Source organism: Drosophila gunungcola, assembly GCF_025200985.1.
Source record: "Drosophila gunungcola strain Sukarami chromosome 3L unlocalized genomic scaffold, Dgunungcola_SK_2 000002F, whole genome shotgun sequence".
In the NCBI taxonomy this organism is placed as follows: Eukaryota; Metazoa; Arthropoda; class Insecta; order Diptera; family Drosophilidae; genus Drosophila; species Drosophila gunungcola.
This window is the reverse complement of record NW_026453178.1, coordinates 5,438,132-5,458,642: the sequence shown is the minus strand read 5'-3', so window position 1 is coordinate 5,458,642 and position 20,511 is coordinate 5,438,132. Positions and strand designations below refer to the sequence as shown.

At 41.8% G+C, this 20,511-nt stretch overlaps 1 protein-coding gene across 1 annotated transcript; it reads left to right on the top strand.

Moving 5' to 3' along the window:
- Positions 1-6,655: 6,655 nt before the first annotated feature.
- LOC128257819 (uncharacterized) lies at positions 6,656-19,661 on the top strand. Its single transcript, XM_052989028.1, is given in 18 exon segments — positions 6,656-6,811; positions 6,936-7,393; positions 7,786-7,913; positions 11,202-11,418; positions 11,420-11,468; positions 11,471-12,288; positions 12,846-13,012; positions 13,078-13,579; positions 13,581-14,242; positions 14,309-14,439; positions 14,502-14,860; positions 14,923-15,068; positions 15,849-15,958; positions 16,013-16,146; positions 16,208-16,539; positions 16,603-18,087; positions 18,354-19,012; positions 19,353-19,661. Coding segments are annotated over 17 exon segments (6,351 nt in total). The 5' UTR covers positions 6,656-6,811; positions 6,936-7,075; the 3' UTR covers positions 19,487-19,661.
- The last annotated feature ends 850 nt before the right edge of the window (positions 19,662-20,511 follow it).

Here is a 20,511-nt window from a genome sequence, read left to right as displayed (position 1 = left end):
TTAGCTCCCTCCGCTCAGCTCCGCTCTATAGGGCCATGGCAGTGATTCTTCTCCACTCGCCATCTCCCTCGTGCCAAAAACCAAACAGTGACAGCTGAAAAGCTGCTGCCACCGAACGCCGCAAATTGTTTTGCCTAATTGCCGCATCAAAATTAATGACAACCCAGTAAGTGTCAGTATTTGTAATTGAGTATCCTTTTTACATAGAAAAAATATTATATTTTTACTTCTTTGCATCTTACCAAGTAAAATTTAATTAAAAAGTTTTAGTTCTTATCTTACCCAGTCCAATTAAAAATAAGTTGTAATTCTTTAAAAATGCTGTTGTAATGTACTAGTTATATTTATCTATGTTATTAAGTTAACTAACTAAATTTAACTAGTTTTGGTTAGTATATATATGTTTCACTAAAACCTTTAATATGCAAATGTGAATTCGTCACATTTTCAGAAATGTTTTTTAGTATTAGGTCCACTTAAATATAAATAAATAAATTAAAATAAATTTGTTTAAATTAAAAAAATTACCATTTTATTTTACATAGTAAATTAATTCAAAAATTGTTTGCAGTCTTTATAAAAGTGGGCGACAAAGTCTTGCCTCACTACATCATCGCCCTTTGACATTTACACTTTCTCTTTACGTAGGTGGCAGCTTCCGAGCTCGCTCTCTAAGCCTCAGTCGCTCTCTCGCCCTCTCATCGTTCCGGCTTTCTCTCTCCTTACATAACAGTTATGTAATCAGCACGGCATTTTGCTATTTGCCGCATAGAGAAAGGCTTTTACAATTCAATTGCACTTGAATTTAAAGGATAACGTTTCTTTTCTTTGTTTTATTACCCATTTATGTGTTTGGGTGCAAGCTCTTAAAAAGGATTGTGTGAAATTGACAAAGTACTTAAAAGATTGTAAAAGATTCCCTGAAAGTGTGAACCAAGCATCCTTAGTCGTGTAAGTACCTTTAAAGCTCTTTTTCGGCTTATCACGGATTTCTGAAGATGATACGCAAAGTTAAACATTCTATTTCTTAAAGGAAAACGTCTACATTTTTCTTATTGGAAGGCATGCCTTCAAATTAAATTCCTTTCCCCTTTGAAATTGGATATATTTTGCGGTCTCGCTTGCAATAAGGTGGCGCCGCAAGTTTGGTTTAAAATGGTTCAGTGAGTTTCCAAACGGAAAACTTTTCAATTGCGTCGCAGCCCAAACCAATTACGATTATATTATAGCAATCTGAATACTCTTGACAACGGTCCCACACTTCTTAACTAAATTTAAAGCAGAAAAATAATATTTCAACCTAATAATAGAAACACAAAACTAATCACCTAGAAATATTTTAAATAGGTAATGGAATCATCTAACTATACAACAGTTATTTACTGAGACATACACATACATATATATTAAAAAATTGTAACAAATTTAATAATGTTTTTCTGTAAATTATGATTTGTAGAACATTTTACATTATAAATACTAGAATTTCTTATATGTAAATACTGATTTTAAAGTAAATGCACTTCTGAACGATAAGGGTATATAAACATTGCTCTCAAGTGCTGGATCAAATTAGTTCCATTTGATTTAAAATTAACTTATAAACAATTAGGGTTTACAGCTTGATGTGTTTTCCATCGACGGGACTACATAGAGTTGGTTGGAATGCTTATGGGCGTGGTTCCGAGTCTCTTATGTCAAAAAATAACTATAAGTATCCAGAACCAAAGAAAAAAGAACCTGGTACCGATTTGTGCGAGTTGGCTTTCCGTTGCAATTTACTTACACTGTTTACATAGTTCTGTTTATTTAGAAAGGGTGGAGAAAGGGGCTTTAAAAGCGGCGGGCAACCTACCCCAAATATGCAACCCATTCTAGCCAGATACGGTCATTGAAAACTAATGTAAATTGCAACGTCGCTTGTTTATTCATTGCAAACTGTAGTCTCCCTCTTAATTAGCGGGAGGAGGGAAAAGAAAAAAGGTACCGGGGTGGTGCGGTGCTTTCCGCACCTATGCCATAAATAGCAACGAGCTGCGATAAATTTCTTGGGACAGACAGGAATTTATGGAGAAAACAAATTAAAAAACTGCAAACTGGGATCTTTTTCTATTTTCATCTATTCTTTTAATGTTCAAATAAAAACTGTAAAGCTGAAAGTAAAATATGTCGAGTAAATATTACCTCTTTGTGTTATTACCTAAATAAGTTTGTAAATAAAATTATAACTCATTCTATTTACTGGATCGGAGTAGAAGAATGCGTTTGATAATATCAGTATTTCATGATTGTGTTTACTCATTCTAGTCACTATAAATAAAATTATAATTCATTCTATCCACTAAATCAGAGTAGAAGAATACCTTTGATGTCAACAGTGATGTGCATGATGTGTTTAATCATTATACTCGAAGCTATAGAACTTAAGAAGTTCATGATAATTGACGATTTATTAGCACTTCCCAAGTACAAATTTAACTTTGGGCCTTCAGAATTTCAAGTTTAATTAGTTACAAAAATAATTTACTTAAGACCCTCATAATAATAAGTACAGCAAGTTTCGAAACTTTAGTGCCACCTAGTGGTTTCCATTGTCCAATCAAAACTGGAGTGAGTTAACAGCAGTTTGACAGATTTTGTTATTAAAGGTGTTATTGAACAAGGTTAATTATCAGCTCTTACAGCCCTGGCGCCCACTGTAGGCTTAGATAAAAATGTTCTCATAATTGTATTTACTTCTACGTAATTCCGAGGCGCAATAAAAAAACCGCAATATGCCCAGGGGGAATCTCTAATTAAACAGTCGACCAGGCGATAATGAAAACCAATTGTAACTATTTTTAAAGCAATTGAGGTGATCCCTTTCGGAATTTCCCCTCGAATCCGCGCTGAATACTTTGCACAGCTGACTCAAGTGCACAGGTTGGAGGCCATAAAACAACGAAGGTACCAATAAAGTTAGCCCCGACTACATGATAAGCGCCCAGTCGGGTCAGATAATACGCATTTATAACGGCAATATAACCCCCCTTTTGAATCCTCCTTTTGAATTTTGGCTGTATGATATCGTAAATCGCTGGAATACAAAGTTTATAGCAACGGTGGCTACCGGAGTTGTGTTCTTTACCGACTTCTGATGGTGGAACCGAAGAAAGTTCTTTCAGGCTAATGGCATTTTCATTGTGGAATCCTGGCACCCATTAGGACCGCCGATTGTAATTATCCCCCGATAATGGCATCGTAGCATGCCCTATCGCTTACCGTACTAACCACACGCAATGTTGTCGACGCATAATTTATTTATTTATTTCATCATTCGGGGTTATTGAAACTTGTTGCCTGCGCTTGTTTACATTATAAATATATATCACAGGAGTGTATCTATAGATTGTAATACATGTGTATTTGAGGTCTATGTAGCTGTGGGCCACACGCGGCTGGCGCGATTCGGACTTTGAGCCAACGCAATGGAGGTGCCGTGCCGGCTATAGCTCCGGTCCCCTCTCCATTCTGCGATCCATTCTCATCTAGTAGTCTGCAAACTTGTATGCCATATTGGATTTCTTTGCTTTTGTTTTTTTTTTCCTCCTGTTTCTTTTTGCCCAAATGGAAGTCCAAATATTTACGTAGACTGCTGAACAATGTCTGCGATTTCAGGTCCCCGGAACAGGGTGGTTCCACTCATAAGTAAAAGTCATAATACGAAACAAATGCACTTAATTTGATGAAATGTCACAACAATTTGTAAATACCAATCGTCACGTGATCTATAATTCTTTAGTTATTTATTGTATGTTCCGTTCGTCAAGGGGCTGGTATATAGATAGATATAGTATAGTATCTGTTAGCTCAAATTTTTCTGTACTCTGAAAATAGCCACCTACTGGTCAATTCGGTTTGACGCAATTGGAAAGTTATGCAAGGAGAACGTTGGACGTTTGATGATTTAAAGAAAGAAAATGATAAATTGCCAATCAAAAAGTAAGATGGAAAGTTATAAGAGGGTTTTATAATCCTATCAGTTTCTAAAATTATTAACCATATTCATAATTAAATTGTTCCATTACATATTTTATATTTTTGATGACATATTAAGGAACAAATGTTTATGTTAACCTCTGCTACTGCATATATAAACCCAGATATGCGTTTTATTTAGGTCATGATAATCACGTTTTATTGTGGCTTTTTAAGCCATAAAAAGCTACCAAAGTCGTATGTGTTTTTTAAAATGTATCTACTTTTTTTTGCGGCTGCTCTCGTCGTATCGTAGGTCAAAACTTTTCCACTGCATCTAGATCAGATCATAGATTCAGAGTTCCGTGGTGGGCTATTCTTCCAACTACGTCACATTTTCGCGTTTCACGGACCTTATCGCTCCGGGGTTCTATTACGCATGCAGCCAGAAATCGAACATGTGTATATTTATAGCCCATTCCTCTCAATCACGCATGCAAATCGTGAATAGCGCCTTGTAGCAATGCTCCCCAATGGAACGCCGTAATCTCTGCGTTCCGGTACGGTAAAATTCGAAAGGAAAAAACCTTCCTAAAGTTCAGTGTGCCATTGGGTTCTTCGTGCAAATGTCGTGAATGAGTCTTATCTGGTCTGCGAACTCACAGGGGGGAACGGGAGCGTAGCATGCCAAAGTTTATTAACTTATAAAAAAAGGAAATAAAACAATAAAAGAGAATATCTCGGTCTTCTTTCCCCTACCTCAGTGGTAGACACTCGCCTGGCACATGTTAGACGCCTGATACCATAGCGCAAAAAAAAACATCTAACAACAACACAAGAAATTTGCGGGTGTTGATGCTGATCGAAATTTGGAATACCCATTTAAAATCAAAAACAAAGAATTTGTAGCATTTTGAAGATACCAACAATAATCTTACTATTTCAAAAATGAAGCTTAAATTTAGTCTCACAATTAAATTACACTACTTTTTTACATGGTGTCATTAATGAATAAATACATTTTATTAACGTAATAAAAAAAAACGCCGATCTTGTATACCCCACACACGGTGTATATTCTTCGCAATAGAGAATGTTATCGCTTTACAAATTTTCGGCACTTATTTGCGAGGTGCAGCCGGGAACCGGTTCAACATCCCCCATATTCTCTGCTCCTCCTTAAATGCCCCCAAGTGGCGAGACGGCGAGAATGTGTCACCCGAATGGTTCGCCGAAGATTCCGATGTGACGTTGTGGCCGCGGCCAGATAATTCTAATCGCTCTCTGGGACTTTGAACCTGCCTATGTCTATAATTCTATAATTCATACGATTTAGTCGCCTTAAGAGAATAATAAAAAGTTCTGATAAGATGGGATTGGCCGATGGCCAAAAGAACCCATGAACTTGGAACTTATCTTCCACCCTCTTTTTAATTCTCTTTTTTTTAAGTTATCATTAACCTTTTTGATTGATTAATTTAGTTGGGCCTAATTAAAAGACTCGCACTAAATTATGGGCTATTTTAGGAAATGTATTTAGCCACAATTTAATCAAGCGCACAGCGAAATGGAAAATTTTGAAAAAGATATCTAGACCGACAAGATCTTCTAATGGAGAATTTATTTTTATCAGAGCTTATAAAGCAAAAAATGTATCTAAGAAAAACATATTTTCAAATGCATTTCTCTGGTCAAAAGTTGAAAGACCCCATAGAGAGATACGTAAATGAAAATATTATTTCTTTCGTGTGGGACAGTTAATTATTGCTGAGATGATCTGTCAAAGTTCTTGAGATGAAGCACCATCAAAAACAAAAAACATCTAAAATTATAATCCTAAAACAACAACCGATTTTGTGTGACATTTTTTTTTTGTTATTTTGGACTGGCTTTTGTTGAAAAACAGATTTCGGTTTGTTGTTTGTTTCGCATATTTTAAATTGTTATTGCTAAAATGAATTTATTGTAAATGGCACTTTAAAGCATTTTGTTTTTGTTATACATGCCAATTGTGACGCCATTTGATGGGTCTGTATGTATAAATCATTCCACCATTGCATTTGATAATGTTTAACGATTCCAAACCACTGCCGTTCCTAGTTCGATAAAAACAATGTAAATATGGGGCGATTTTGTTGCATTACGTGTGCGCACATTATTCAAGGTTCCACTTCTGGATGCAATGATTGTTCAACCACATTGACAATCAATTGAACGATCTATCGATCGTCGAACTGTCTATTTAGGGAGCAATTTAGAAAACTCATTCAAGTAAAGTGTGTAAGGAAAAGGCAGAGATCGAGAGATCGTTTTAAATTCAATTTTATTTACGCAAATAAAAGCTTTTGTAAATAACCAAAAATAAGTTTTAGTTATATATTGTCATATTTTTGACAGTTTTGGATAATTAATAAAAGCAACAAAATATGGAAATTAAGAAAAATAAAAATGATTAAAATAAAAAGATTTGGTTCCTGGCAAAAAAAATTGTTTTCTGAAGAATCCACATTAAAATTATTAGTTTACAAGGTTTAAATTACCGGAGTTGGCTCGTCCATGTTTTTCTGATTAGTAGAATTGCATTGCATGATATTGATTCAGAATTGAATAAGGCGGCCGATTGCGTGGGCTACTCAGATAGAGAGAGATATAGACGCTATATGCTATATAGTCAAGTGAGCAAGGGTGAGTGTGCCACCTTTGCGAGGCGAGAGACTGGCACTGATCTTGGGGGTTCAACGTTGCTGCGCCGCTCCAACGGCGCTCATTCGCTTGTGAGCAGCCGTCAGTGTCGCGTGTGCCAACAGGGATAAAATCGAAATAATTACACTAGAATATCTAGCAGTGCATAAATGTATGTGTGTGAAAACCGTGCAAATCGCAGGCGATACCAAATAGCTGAATAACGTGCAAAGATAATTTTGAAGTGCACAAGCACTAAAACATAACAGAAAAAAAATAATTTTTGTTTTTTGCAGGCAACAATAAACTGAGTTACTTGTGCTAATTAACTTTTAACGGTGTGAGCAAGCGAATTGTACACAGAACTAAAATAACCGAGTGAAAATCAAATTAGATCCCGAGAGATTTTTAGCAAGTGCAACGGTAACAACGTATAATGGCACCAACAATCACTGACAATTGCGAATTTGAATGTGCAACTGTTGAATCAACAACAACATCAACGACGATCAGCGGCGATTTCGATCATTTCGATAATTCGAGCATCGGCGGCAACGGCAGCAGCGATAACATCGAACAATCGAATGAATTGCATTTGAGCGAGCAGCAGGATCAGGATGTCCAAGAGGAGCAGAAGCAGCAGCAAATGCCATGGGAGGCACCTGGAAAACAGGGACTGTACGATCCCCAGAACGAGCACGAGGCCTGTGGAGTCGGTTTTATCGTGGCCATCGATGGAAAGCGCTCTCACAAGGTAAGGATCAAAAAATTTAATTTTGTGATCCCAGAAATTAAATGTTTTAATAACTATTTAAAATATTATGTTCTAAAGAATAGAGGCTGCTCAGAGGCTGTGAACTGTAAAGTGTTAGTTATTTTTATAAAAATATTTATTTTAATCTTTCAATTCGGAAAACCATTTTTAATGTTTTTATTTACTCTAATAGTTTTCTTTTTCTTGAAAAAAATATTTTTTTTATTACGCTGCTTTCTCCGTATCAATTTCTGTCTAAAGAATCAACCATTTATTTTGTTTTTCTAAGAGGGCTCGGATAATTATTGTTAAGTATTGCGACCAAATTAAAATATTTCTGGGCTCTTGTTATGAATAAATAAATTAAATAATCTTATTTTTTATCTCTCTAGATTCTACGTGATGCCCAGACCCTGTCAGAACGGATGAATCACCGCGGCGCCTGCGCCTGCGACAATGACACTGGCGATGGTGCTGGCGTATTGGCTTCCATTCCTCACGGACTCTACTTCAAGGCTCTGTAAGTTTCAACTATATACATAAGTAATGCCATTAAATATATGTTTATTTATGCCGGTTCCTCTGGCGCCGTCGCCATTGAGGAATGAACTGCTCACACGGGACCTGTCGATGGGCCGGGGGTATAGCGAAACGATATCGCCGCGATCTCGTGCGCGAAATACGAAAATAGCTCAAAGCTGTCGATCGTTTGCCGTTGTCTATCAGTTTAGATCTACTCTCAAAAAGAAGAATAGTTTGTTTTAGTTTGTGTTTGTCGTTGGAAACTCAGAACGTAATTTAACTTTGGTTAAAAATTTACTTAAAAAGAAAAGTGTTTGAAGTTTTATAATTTTAAACACGATACAATGACTTTTATTCTTGAAAAATCAGTAAAAAAAACGTTTATTAATTTAATTTATATTTGGGATAATATTAAATTCATTATGCCAAATTTTTTATATACCGGCAACAGTAATTTAATCACAAGAATTAAAAGTTTCATTTAATTTTATCTTTAATAACCATAGTTGTTGCAAATAATCTAATCGAAAAGGAAATTTTAGGATAAGACTAATAATTCAATTTAATGATAGGGCTGAAAGACCCAATAAAAGCATTGTTGCTCGCAATTTAAATTGAGATTTATTGCCTACGTTTAGCTACTGAGTGTAATAACGTATGAATGAATTACATCAAATGTTGCATACATTTGCTAGAAAACCCTTGAGGAAGGGAATGAAGAATGTGTACTTGGCTTTTAGCAATTAGTTCCCTTTATTGGCTACATCTCAAAGTACCGTGAAAACAGAAATCGAGCACGTCAAAAATAGTTTGTTGAAATGAGGCACAGCCACAGATCCACAGCGTTGTATCCACACTGAGACGGAGACCGAGACCCAGCCACGGTCATGTACATATAGAGTGTACATATGTCAGAGAGTATTTGCCTACCTATAGAGATCCGACAATCCAACAATCCGGCGATCCAACATCTGCTCTCTGCTCCCGTCCGACGTATTTTTGTTTTCTGTTTATTTTGTCAGCATTTTGGCACGGTTCTTGTTTTCGTCACGCTTTGCCCAGAATCGGTAAACGTACCTACATACCCGTAGTATATATTTTTAATAGGCTATATATGGGATAAAACGTTTTTTTAGGGACATGCCTAAGTGGCTAGCACAAATAGAGGCCATTTGCAGGCAATTACTTGGTGCAAATTATTCCATCCCACAATATTATATTATATTATTTAGCTTAACTACGCCAAATGGAAAAACACTGCAAGGTTCTCCATTCGTAGTCGCTCCCCACTTAATCCGGTGTACCAGATGTGCATAATAACATTGTTTGGTCCGGCTAGAATCAGGCATTCTAAGTGAAGATAATTTGGGAATTTCACCGGCTGATATTAGAGCTTAAAAACATTATGAGCTATTGATCTTATTTTCACACTTGTTAGTATTATAGGGTAGGTCAAAATGTAGGTATATTACTAAAATATAAATTTAATAATGTATTTGTTTTTATAATTTTTCTATATGATCAATAGGTAATCATTAAAATAGTTTGAGAAGTTTTATAAGGTTAATTGATTTAAATTGTTTAAATCAAAGTCAAATGATGAAAATCAGTTCAATTACATTGACCTTTGTTTAAAATTTCAAATAACTTCTAATGCATTTTCGGTTACTAAATGTTACTTCCATAAGATGATAAAGGAATTATATAACAGAATATAAAGGTACTTCTAGTTTAAATCCATGAAAACGCATACAAAGCGTATCTCCACAGCCCCAGCAAATGATACTGTCTAAACCATTTACAATGCGCTAATCAATGGCGTGAACTTGCAATTATTTGCTATGTAATTAGTAGCCCAGCTGTCTGAATATATAATATAGATAAATGATAGATGAATAGTCCCAACTGGTCGGGCTATTAATACGCGTAATGTCGCACGACAGCCCCATAAATCTAGTTTAATTATCGTCTAGCCGAGCGTTAAATTGATATGTCCCAACATTTTCGGGGTGTTGAAGCTGGAGGTTTTAGGGTTCCACTTGAGGAAAAAGAAATTGTTAAATACTTTGCATGCCAATCGGAGAGGAAGAAATTTGCCCTAGACACGCACGTGCCAGCTTATGGCAAGCGTTTAAGATTGCAATCTGAAAGCAACAAGTCGGCGAAAGCCAAGTTCAAGGACCGCTTCAAGTCATGGACTAATTGCGAAATTATGGCAAAACACTTAGGCAGTAAGTCGTCCATCGGATCGAGCGAAATTCTGAGACGTAATAAGAACAAGCTTCGGTTACAGTACAAGCTCAGCTCAATCTCGAATGAACTTGGAGAAAAACTGAGCAGCTTAAGTTTATCGGATATACGACAATTCGGACTACTGACTCACAGCGTGTGTTGTTTATTCTGATTAAACTTGTCGGAATTGGATGTGATTTAATTTTAATTCGCTATTATAAAGTTAATAATCATGTATAGTTCCTAAAAATATTCCTAATTAAATAGGGACTAAAATAAGTCAAATAATAATGAACATATCCCGAATCCATTAAATCTAAATTATATATATTTTAAAAATTCAAAAAAACCCAAAATTGAATAGTTATATGAACGTCCTATTTTTTCACAGTGTACGAATGCATGTCTGAATGACAAAAAAAGGTGGACAGACGATTCAAGCAAACCAGTGGGCTGGATGGGAGGTATTTGGGGGTGGGGTTGCTATAGGTTGTGACGGCTGGACCGCTGACAGCATCTCCATAGAGAGATGCTGATAAGGTGCGACTTGTGGTAGACTCATTTCGTCACTCGCGCTCAATGGATTCCGCTGATTTGGAATGGCGCGAAATGAACGAGCAACTGAATAACTGAATCGGGCGACTTGGTTTCAATTACGCCAATAGAAACCTGACTATCAGCGATTTAATGGCGCATTATTATAGAGTGGGAAAATGTATCCAAGTAGTGCGACTTAGCCGTGACCCAAGAATCAAGAAAGTATGAAAATCTTTTCTATAAAAATAGGACTGGGGAGGACTGAATTATAATTTTCTAAAAATGTAAACATAATAAAATACTATATTAAAGTTGGTTTTAAACACCTTAAAAGAGTCTCAAGTGTTGACCCTTTAAAATAAAGCACCATGAGAATAAATAATACAATAAATTTGGTAATGTTGAATGCAGCCATTAATTTTAAAAATATTTATTTTTTTTATTGTTTTTAAAACCCTTTTTTCAATTCAATCGAACTAAATTCACAAAATTATCACATTTCCTTTTGTATTTGCAGTGCCAAGCAGGATGTAACCTTGCCGGAATTGGGTGATTATGCCACGGGCATTTTCTACTTGGATGAGGCCCAGCACGCCGCCGCCGAGAAGGAGTTCGATGAGCTGGCCAAGAGTCTGGGATTGGAGGTGATTGCCTGGCGCACTGTGCCGGCCAATCAGTCTGCCATTGGTGTGGTGGCCCGCAAGTCGGAGCCGCTGTCTCGCCAGGTGTTTGTGCCGTCGTCCAGCCGGAAGCGATGAGAAGTCCTTTGAGCGGCAGGTTTTCGTCCTAGGAAGAGGGCCAGCCATGAGTTGATCAAACCGGGCCGACGGTTCTACATCTGTTCCCTGTCCGATCGCACGGTGGTGTACAAGGGTCTCTTTACATCCGACCAGTTATGGGACTACTATACCGACCTGAAGGATCCAGAGTTCGAAACCTACATGGCTCTGGTCCATACGCGTTTCTCTACCAACACCTTTCCCAGCTGGGAAAGGGCTCATCCTCTGAGAGTCCTGGCTCACAATGGTGAGATCAACACCCTGCGAGGAAATGTCAACCTGATGAAGGCTCGCGAGGGCGTCATGCAGTCGGATCTGTTTGGGGATCAGTTGAAGAAACTCTATCCCGTGGTGGAGCCGAATCTCTCGGATTCCGGCAGCTTCGATTGCGTGCTGGAGTTTATCACCATGGCCAGTGATAGATCGCTGCCGGAATCGGTGATGACCATGGTGCCGGAGGCGTGGCAGAATGACAAGACGATGCCGCAGGAGAAGCGTGACTTTTACCAGTGGGCCGCCTGTGTGATGGAACCCTGGGATGGTCCGGCTCTCATTAGCTTCACCGATGGTCGCTACATTGGCGCTGTGTTGGATCGTAATGGATTGCGTCCCTCGCGTTTCTATGTGACCAAGGAGAACGTGCTGGTCATGGCCTCCGAGGTGGGTGTATACGATGTGGATCCATCGCAGGTGACCCTGAAGAGCCGCTTGAAGCCGGGCAGGATGTTGCTGGTGGACACCAAGGAGCAGAAGCTCATCCAGGACATCGAGTTGAAGGCAAAGATCGCCAAGTCGAGGCCTCACTCCGAGTGGTTGCAACAGAAGGTGAGTTGGATTTTGGCTCATTTGTTGGATACAGAAATATTGGGTTAACTAATATTATCGAGGACAGCTTTCGGTAATATAACTATGGAAAATATGTTAAGAATCCATGGTAGTATTACTTATAAACTTTCTTAGATTCTATAAAGTCCCTATGATTTTTGTACAACAAAAATAGCGTCACACATATCAGGCTCACTGGCTCGATTCCCACTAATCATCACGAGACACAAACTCATCTCCAGACACAAAATTTTGGAAAACTAATAATCTAATAATCTATATTTGGTACTAAATTTGTCCATTCTCTCTCACGCTATCCCCTAATCTCAATCTGTGTGTGTTTTTTGTTGTGGGACTGATGCAGATGGTGAGTTAACAAACCCAGGTTGCCCTAGGTCCTAGCCATGTCCTTTGGCTCCCCGAAAAGTATTTCGTAGTGCAGCGTTCCGTTCTTGCCTCCCCGTTGCGTTTCATTTTGCATGTCTTTCGGTTGCTTTTGACTTTGTTTTTATTTAGGATAAAACTTTAATATTTTATTGTTTGGTTGACCCGAACAGATTACCCTGGACGAGATTCGTAACGCCAATGTGCTGAATACTCCGCCCGTTGATGAGCTGGCCAAGTTGCCCGCCTCCCAAAGGGGCATCTTCGATCCCAGGCTCTCGCTCTTTGGTTACACCACAGAGACGGTCAACATGCTGCTCATTCCGATGTTCAAGAATAAGTAAGTGAATAAATAGAATGGTAATGAAATGTGAGTAAGAAGTTTCATTCCGCCTTTGTTTACAGAAAGGAGGCCCTTGGCTCAATGGGCAATGATGCTCCACTGGCTTGTCTGTCCAATTTCCAGCCCACTCCGTACGAGTACTTCAAGCAGCTGTTCGCCCAGGTGACCAATCCGCCCATCGATCCATTCCGCGAGAAGGTGGTCATGTCGATGCAGTGCCCCCTCGGCCCGGAGGCGAATCTGCTGCAGCCTTCGGCGCAGCAAGTGCATCGCATTTGGCTCACCAATCCCATACTGAGCATTCCAGATACCCAGCTGCTCAAGCGGAATACGCACCGCGGCTGGCGGACCAAGGTCCTGGACATCACATTCCAGTACAACGAGGGCGTTCAGGGCTACCTCGACGCCATCGATCGTGTGTGCCGCGAAGGATATGCGGCAGCACAAGCTGGCTACCAGCTGCTAGTGATCTCAGATCGCGGAGCTGGTACTGGAGGCAAGGTTGCGGTTTCGGCCCTGTTGGCCCTGGGAGCCCTGCATCATCACCTGATTGAGACGCTGCAAGCGCATGAAGGTGGGCATTGTGGTGGAAACGGCCGAGGCCCGGGAAGTCCATCACATCTGTGTACTCCTCGGCTACGGAGCGGACGCCATCTGTCCATATCTAGCCTTCGAACTGGCCCAGGCTCTGCGGGATGATGGAGTGATTGGTCCGGAGGTCAACGACAAGCAGATTTATGCCGCCTATGCCCAAGCCATTGATACGGGAATCGCCAAGGTAATGGCCAAAATGGGCATTAGCACTCTGCAGTCCTACAAGAGCGCCCAGATCTTCGAGGCCGTGGGTTTGGGCACCGACCTGGTGGCCAAGTGCTTCCGTGGCACCCAAAGTCGTATCGGCGGAGTCACTCTGGAGATTCTGGCCAAGGAGGGCCTGGAACGCTATCAGCTTACCTATGGCAAAACCACTCCGGATGCACGCATCCTGCGAAATCCTGGACAGTACCACTGGCGCCATGGTGGCGAGGCTCACATCAATGAGCCATCCTCCATTGGCAGCCTGCAGGAGGCGGCTGTAAACAAGAATCTGGATGCATTCGAAGCGTTCAAGAAAACCACATTGGATAGTGTGAAAAAGTGTGCTCTACGTGGACAGCTTGAGTTTGTCACTGATCGCCAAAGTATTGATATCTCCGAGGTGGAGGCCGCCAGCGAGATTGTCAAGCGGTAAATGGAATTCGGAAATCTTAGGCGATTTTATTTAAACTTTATTTAATTTGAATGTTCCTATAGATTTGCTACGGGTGCCATGAGCTTTGGCAGCATCTCCTTGGAGGCCCATCAAACGCTCTCGATTACCATGAATCGCATTGGTGGCAAGAGCAACACCGGTGAAGGTGGCGAGGATTCGGATCGTTATTTGAGTAAGTTTCAACATGAATCTCTTTGTTACATAGTCCCCCATTTTATATTTCTACCCTTGCAGATCAGGATCCCAATCACAGCCGTCGTTCAGCCATTAAGCAGGTGGCTTCAGGTCGCTTTGGCGTTACCGCATCCTATCTGGCCAATGCCGATGATCTGCAGATCAAGATGGCTCAGGGCGCCAAGCCGGGTGAGGGAGGTGAGCTGCCGGGTTACAAGGTGACCAAGGACATTGCCAAGACCAGGAAGTCGGTACCCGGAGTGGGTTTAATCTCCCCTCCGCCCCATCACGATATCTACTCCATCGAGGATCTGGCTGAGCTGATCTATGATCTAAAGTGCTCCAACCCGAATGCACGCATCAGTGTTAAGCTAGTGTCCGAAGTTGGCGTGGGTGTTGTGGCCTCCGGAGTTGCCAAGGTGGGTTTCGGAGTGGAAAACGAAAGGGTTAAAGACCTAACATAATTATTATATTGCTCCAGGGCAAAGCTGAGCATATCGTTATCTCTGGACATGATGGAGGAACCGGTGCCAGCTCTTGGACAGGCATCAAGAATGCCGGGTTACCGTGGGAGCTGGGCGTGGCCGAAACGCATCAGGTGCTGGTGCTTAACAATCTGCGATCACGGTAAGTTTCCGACCAGGAGAAGCCGGCCCAGAGCCATTCCCGCTCTCTCCTCTTGTTGTTACTAATCATGAACCGATACATTACTGAAAGTGCCTGGTTATCCAGATGACAGCGTTGGAAAACCTGTTCAGAACATGTATTCCCAAAAGCAGAGATCCATTGATCATCGGAAAGTTGGGCTGATCCCCCTACACAACCCCATTGAAACTCCTCGTACATGTGGCCAGTGGGCGGTGGGCAGGAGGACGATGACACGGCGGATGGGGAGTGCGAATCTTGTATAGCAGAAGAAAAACAATGATGAAATCCAAATTGGGTTGAGTCTGGCAAAGAAAAGATGTGTTTATTTTACGAACACCTTTTATCTTTCTAAACAGCATATACCCATGAAACTTACCCTGTAAATTGAGATGGATATAATGAAATAATTAATCCACTTGAAATAAGTGAAGAAAGGGAAAGAGTCTCCACAGAAAACGGAAATGGAGGAAACCCATGATAAAGATCTACAAAATTGAATGAAAAGAGTACTGAATCCAAACACGATTCGATCGATCCAGTCCAAATCCAAACTCCAGTCCACTCGCTCTACTCCACTCCACTCCACTCACTCGCTCACTCGATCACGTTCGTCGCGCTGTGCTCCATTCGTAATTTCTTCTCATTACATTGATCCTTTCGCGGGGTTGAGCTTGCTAACGTTGCCTTCCTTTCTATGTCGTGTCTTCCCACTCTAAACGGTCTGGATCTGGAACTGGATTTGGTGCGACGATCCTCCAGTGTGATTGTACAAGCCGATGGACAGCTGCGCACAGGATTCGACGTGGTGGTGGCTGCTTTGTTGGGTGCCGATGAGTTTGGTTTCAGTACGGCTCCCTTGATTGTCATGGGTGAGTTTTGCTTGGTCCTTTTTAATATCCCTATTTTATAATCTCTTTTTAAAGGGTGCACCATGATGCGCAAGTGTCATTTGAACACCTGTCCTGTGGGCATTGCCACTCAGGATCCTGAGCTGCGCAAAAAGTTCACGGGCAAACCAGAACATGTTATCAACTTCTTCTTCATGCTGGCCGAGGATGTAAGCTTATACTCTCTTTTGTTTCTTAAAGATATACTCATTCTTTACATACTCTCTCTAGATCCGCAAAATCATGGCTGGTTTGGGTATACGCAAGTTCCAGGATCTGATTGGTCGCACTGATCTTTTGCGCGTGGCCAGTCAGCGGGATGCTAAGGCCAGTAACTTGGACCTCAAGCTGCTCCTGCAGCCAGCTTTGGAACTGCGTCCTGGCACGAACATCATAGGAGGCTCTGTAAAGCAGGACTTCCAGCTGGAGAAACGATCCGACAATCAGCTAATTGCCAAGGCTCAGCAAATCTTCAATGGTACCGATGACAATGTAACCGTCAAGATGCGCATCCATAACGAAGAGCGAGCCTTTGGTTCTACCCTCAGCTACCATATTGCATGGTGGGTTTAAGTCCTTGTAGAAGATAATTGGAATACAATGTCTCTGTCCTTTTTTCTTAACAGCAAATATGGAGAGGCTGGCTTACCGGCTGGCAAGAGCATCGACATCTTCCTGGAGGGATCCGCCGGCCAGAGCTTCTGCGCCTTCCTGGCTCGTGGCGTGAATGTGACGCTGAAGGGCGATGCCAATGATTATGTGGGCAAGGGTCTTTGCGGTGGCAATGTGGTCATCACTCCCCAGGACACGGTTCCCTTCGAATCGCATCTTAACGTGATCGTGGGCAATGTCTGTCTGTACGGCGCCACCGAGGGCACCGCCTATTTCCGGGGCATTGCCTCCGAGCGATTCTGTGTGCGAAATTCCGGAGTCACAGCCGTTGTGGAGGGCGTGGGCGATCACGGATGCGAGTACATGACTGGCGGTTTGGTGGTCATCCTGGGACTCACGGGACGCAACTTCGCCGCCGGCATGTCCGGTGGCATTGCCTATGTGTACGATTTGGATGGTTCCTTCAAGCCCAAGGTGAATCCGGAAAGTGTGGAGCTGCTGCCGCTGGAGATTGAAAAGGATGTGTTGCTGGTCAAGGAACTACTGGCTGATTTCATTGAGAAAACAGGATCTAAGGTGGCCAAGGAGTTGCTGGACAACTGGGCTGATGCCCAATCCAAGTTCGTCAAGGTGTTCCCCTACGAATACCAAAAGGCTCTCAAGGACATGGCCGAACAGGAGGCAGTGGAACAGCCCCTTAAGTCTGCCATTGCCAATGGAAACGGAAAGCACGAGCCGCACATTAAGGACATCGAGGAATCGATCCAGGATGTGGCACTCGAGCAGAAGCGGGCTGATCGCGTGTTGGACAAGACCCGTGGCTTTGTGAAGTACAAGAGGGAATCGGCTCCTTATCGAGATGCTGGGGAGCGGCAGAAGGATTGGGACGAGGTCTACAACTTCCCGCACGTGCGCAAGAACCTCAAGGTTCAGGCAGCCCGCTGCATGGAGTGCGGAGTGCCCTTCTGTCAGTCCAACTCAACAGGCTGTCCTCTGGGCAATATCATTCCGAAGTGGAACGATCTCGTTTTCCACGGCGAGTGGCAGGAGGCACTGCGTCAGTTGCTGCAGACCAACAACTTCCCGGAGTTCACGGGTCGAGTGTGTCCCGCTCCCTGCGAGGGATCCTGTGTCTTGGGCATCTCGGAGCCGGCGGTGACGATCAAGAACATTGAGTGCGCCATCATCGATCATGCCTTCGAGCAGGGTTGGATCAAGCCGGAGATTCCCGATATTCGCACTGGCAAAAGGGTGGCAATTGTGGGCTCCGGTCCCTCCGGTCTGGCCGCCTCCCAGCAGCTAAATCGCGCGGGTCACTTTGTCACCGTCTTCGAACGCAACGATCGCGTGGGTGGCCTGCTGCAGTACGGCATTCCCACAATGAAGCTTTCCAAGGAGGTGGTCAAGCGCCGGGTGGACCTGATGGCCGATGAGGGCATCGAATTCCGTACAAATGTCCATGTTGGCAAGGACCTCAAGGCCGAGCAGTTGCTGCAGGAGTGAGTATATTGATTGAGTTTTCGTGGCAAAGATGTATGGATCATTTGATTTATATAATAATATTTGTAAAAACAAAATCCGAAAAAGAGGCAGAATTTGAAGAATTTATTTTTAGATTCATATTTTAAAATTATAACCTAAAGTTTCAATTGTTTCTTTGTTATCAAATTTATATATATTTTTTTTAAAGAAAGTTTAAGGAAAATACCCGACTTGGTCTAAACTTCTGTACACCTTTTACTGACTATAATGTAATCCTCTCCAGGTACGATGCCGTTCTCCTGACCACTGGCTCCACTTGGCCTCGTGACTTGCCACTGGCCAATCGTGACCTGAAGGGCATACACTTTGCCATGGAGTTCTTGGAGGCGCAGCAGAAGAAGCAGCTGGGCGGCAAGCAGGACATAATCTCAGCCGCCGGCAAGGATGTGATCATCATCGGCGGTGGTGACACCGGATGCGATTGCATTGCCACCTCGCTGCGTCAGGGGGCCAAGAGCATCACCACATTCGAGATCCTGCCGGAACCGCCGCAGAAGCGCGCCGAGGACAACCCCTGGCCGCAGTGGCCGAAGGTCTTCCGCGTCGACTACGGACACGAGGAGGTGAAGCTGAAGTGGGGCAAGGATCCGCGCCAGTACTGCACCACCACCAAGGAGTTCGTGGGCGAGAATGGCACCATCAAGGGCGTGAACACCGTCGAGGTGGAGTGGACCAAGACGGAGACGGGCCAGTGGCGCATGCAGGAGGTGGCCGGATCGGAGAAGTACTTCCCCGCCGACCTCATCCTGCTGGCCATGGGCTTCCTGGGGCCGGAGAAGACGGTGTCCGGCGAACTGGGCCTGGAGCTTGACCCGCGCGGTAACATCAAGGCCTCCAACGGACAATATGGCACCTCCAACTCCAAGGTCTTTGCGGCAGGCGGTAAGTTTTTCGTTACAATTAAAGTAATGTTTCTGCAAATATCTTAGTTCCTTTTGATTTAACCGTTGGATTATTTAATATACGAAGACATAATGTTAATATCTTAAAGACCCAAAAAAATGATACCTCTAGAAAGTTTGAGAAAATCTTGAACCTTATGTCCGTTGTGGTGGACGCGAATTCTTTAGCCCATTTGATTAATTTGAGCGGAAGTACATATTGCTTTTTTAATTTTTTCAAGTTTAAAGAACGTGAATTTGATTATTAGTTGCTTAACTTTGAATTAAACACTTCTTATTTAATTTATTTAAACTACTTCACTTTTTTGTAAATCTTTTAGATTGCCGGCGAGGACAGTCGCTGGTCGTGTGGGCCATTACCGAGGGTCGCCAGGCCGCCCGCCAGGTGGATTCCTATCTGACCGGTCGTCCCAGCGGGCTGCCAGGACCTGGTGGCGTCATCGGGACATCCTAAGCAGGTTCTACAGCGGCAGCCAGAGCAGCTATTGCCTAGTTTTGTGTGCGTGCATCGTCCTTAGCCTAGTGCGAAATTCTTTACCGATTTGTGATTTTTATTTTCGCGATTTTAGTTTAGTTTACACTAAAAAAGACTTGAGTTTTTTACACACCAAACCAAAACCAAAACGAAACACGTTTCATTTAGTTTTATTTTCTTTCGCAAAGCTGGCGGGGAATAGTTTGTGGTTCGTCGAGATGCCCTCCATAGGTGATGATGCTGCGGCAGGAGTCAATTAAGAGTGCAAAATAAAATGCTGATTGAGGCCAATCGGATACTTATATATCTTAAAGGAAATCGAATATCCAACAAAAAAGATCTAAGGACAATAACTAGAAATTTACCGTTATCGTTAAACAACAAAAATAATTAATTGAGCCTAAAATATTTAGAAAATTCATTTTTTTCAATGCTGTTCGATTTGTGTTGCCTGTTCTATGCAAAAAAAAATATATATAATGAGAATTGATATGCTGATCTCCACCCTCCTATATACAATACACCCATAAATCGTATATACAGACAGATAAATGTATTAAACTCGGCCAATATCGAATCGCATTTTTTTAGATGTTGTTTGTGTGTTTTGAACTGCATTCGACCGTTAACCGCAAAAGTACCTAAGTGGCTATTGTTAAAACAAATGTGCTCTTTGGCAGTTATATGTATGAATACAGGAAAAATACACTATTTATACAAAAAATATTTAACCCAACTGTATACCCTTATACATACATCTCTATATGAATATATTTATGTGCAAGCATTTGATGAAATAAATATTCAAACTATACAAGTCATTCGCTGGTTTTTTAAGTTGGGGATGACAAATTTAAAATAAGGAAAACTTGTTCAATGGATCTAGGTGTTTTTTAAAAACAAATAGTTTCTTGTAAAATCTAAAACTCCTATCGCAAAATAGATTTGATAATTTCGGGATCAATATAGCGAACGCCGTAGTGCACGCCTTTTAAGAAATTAAA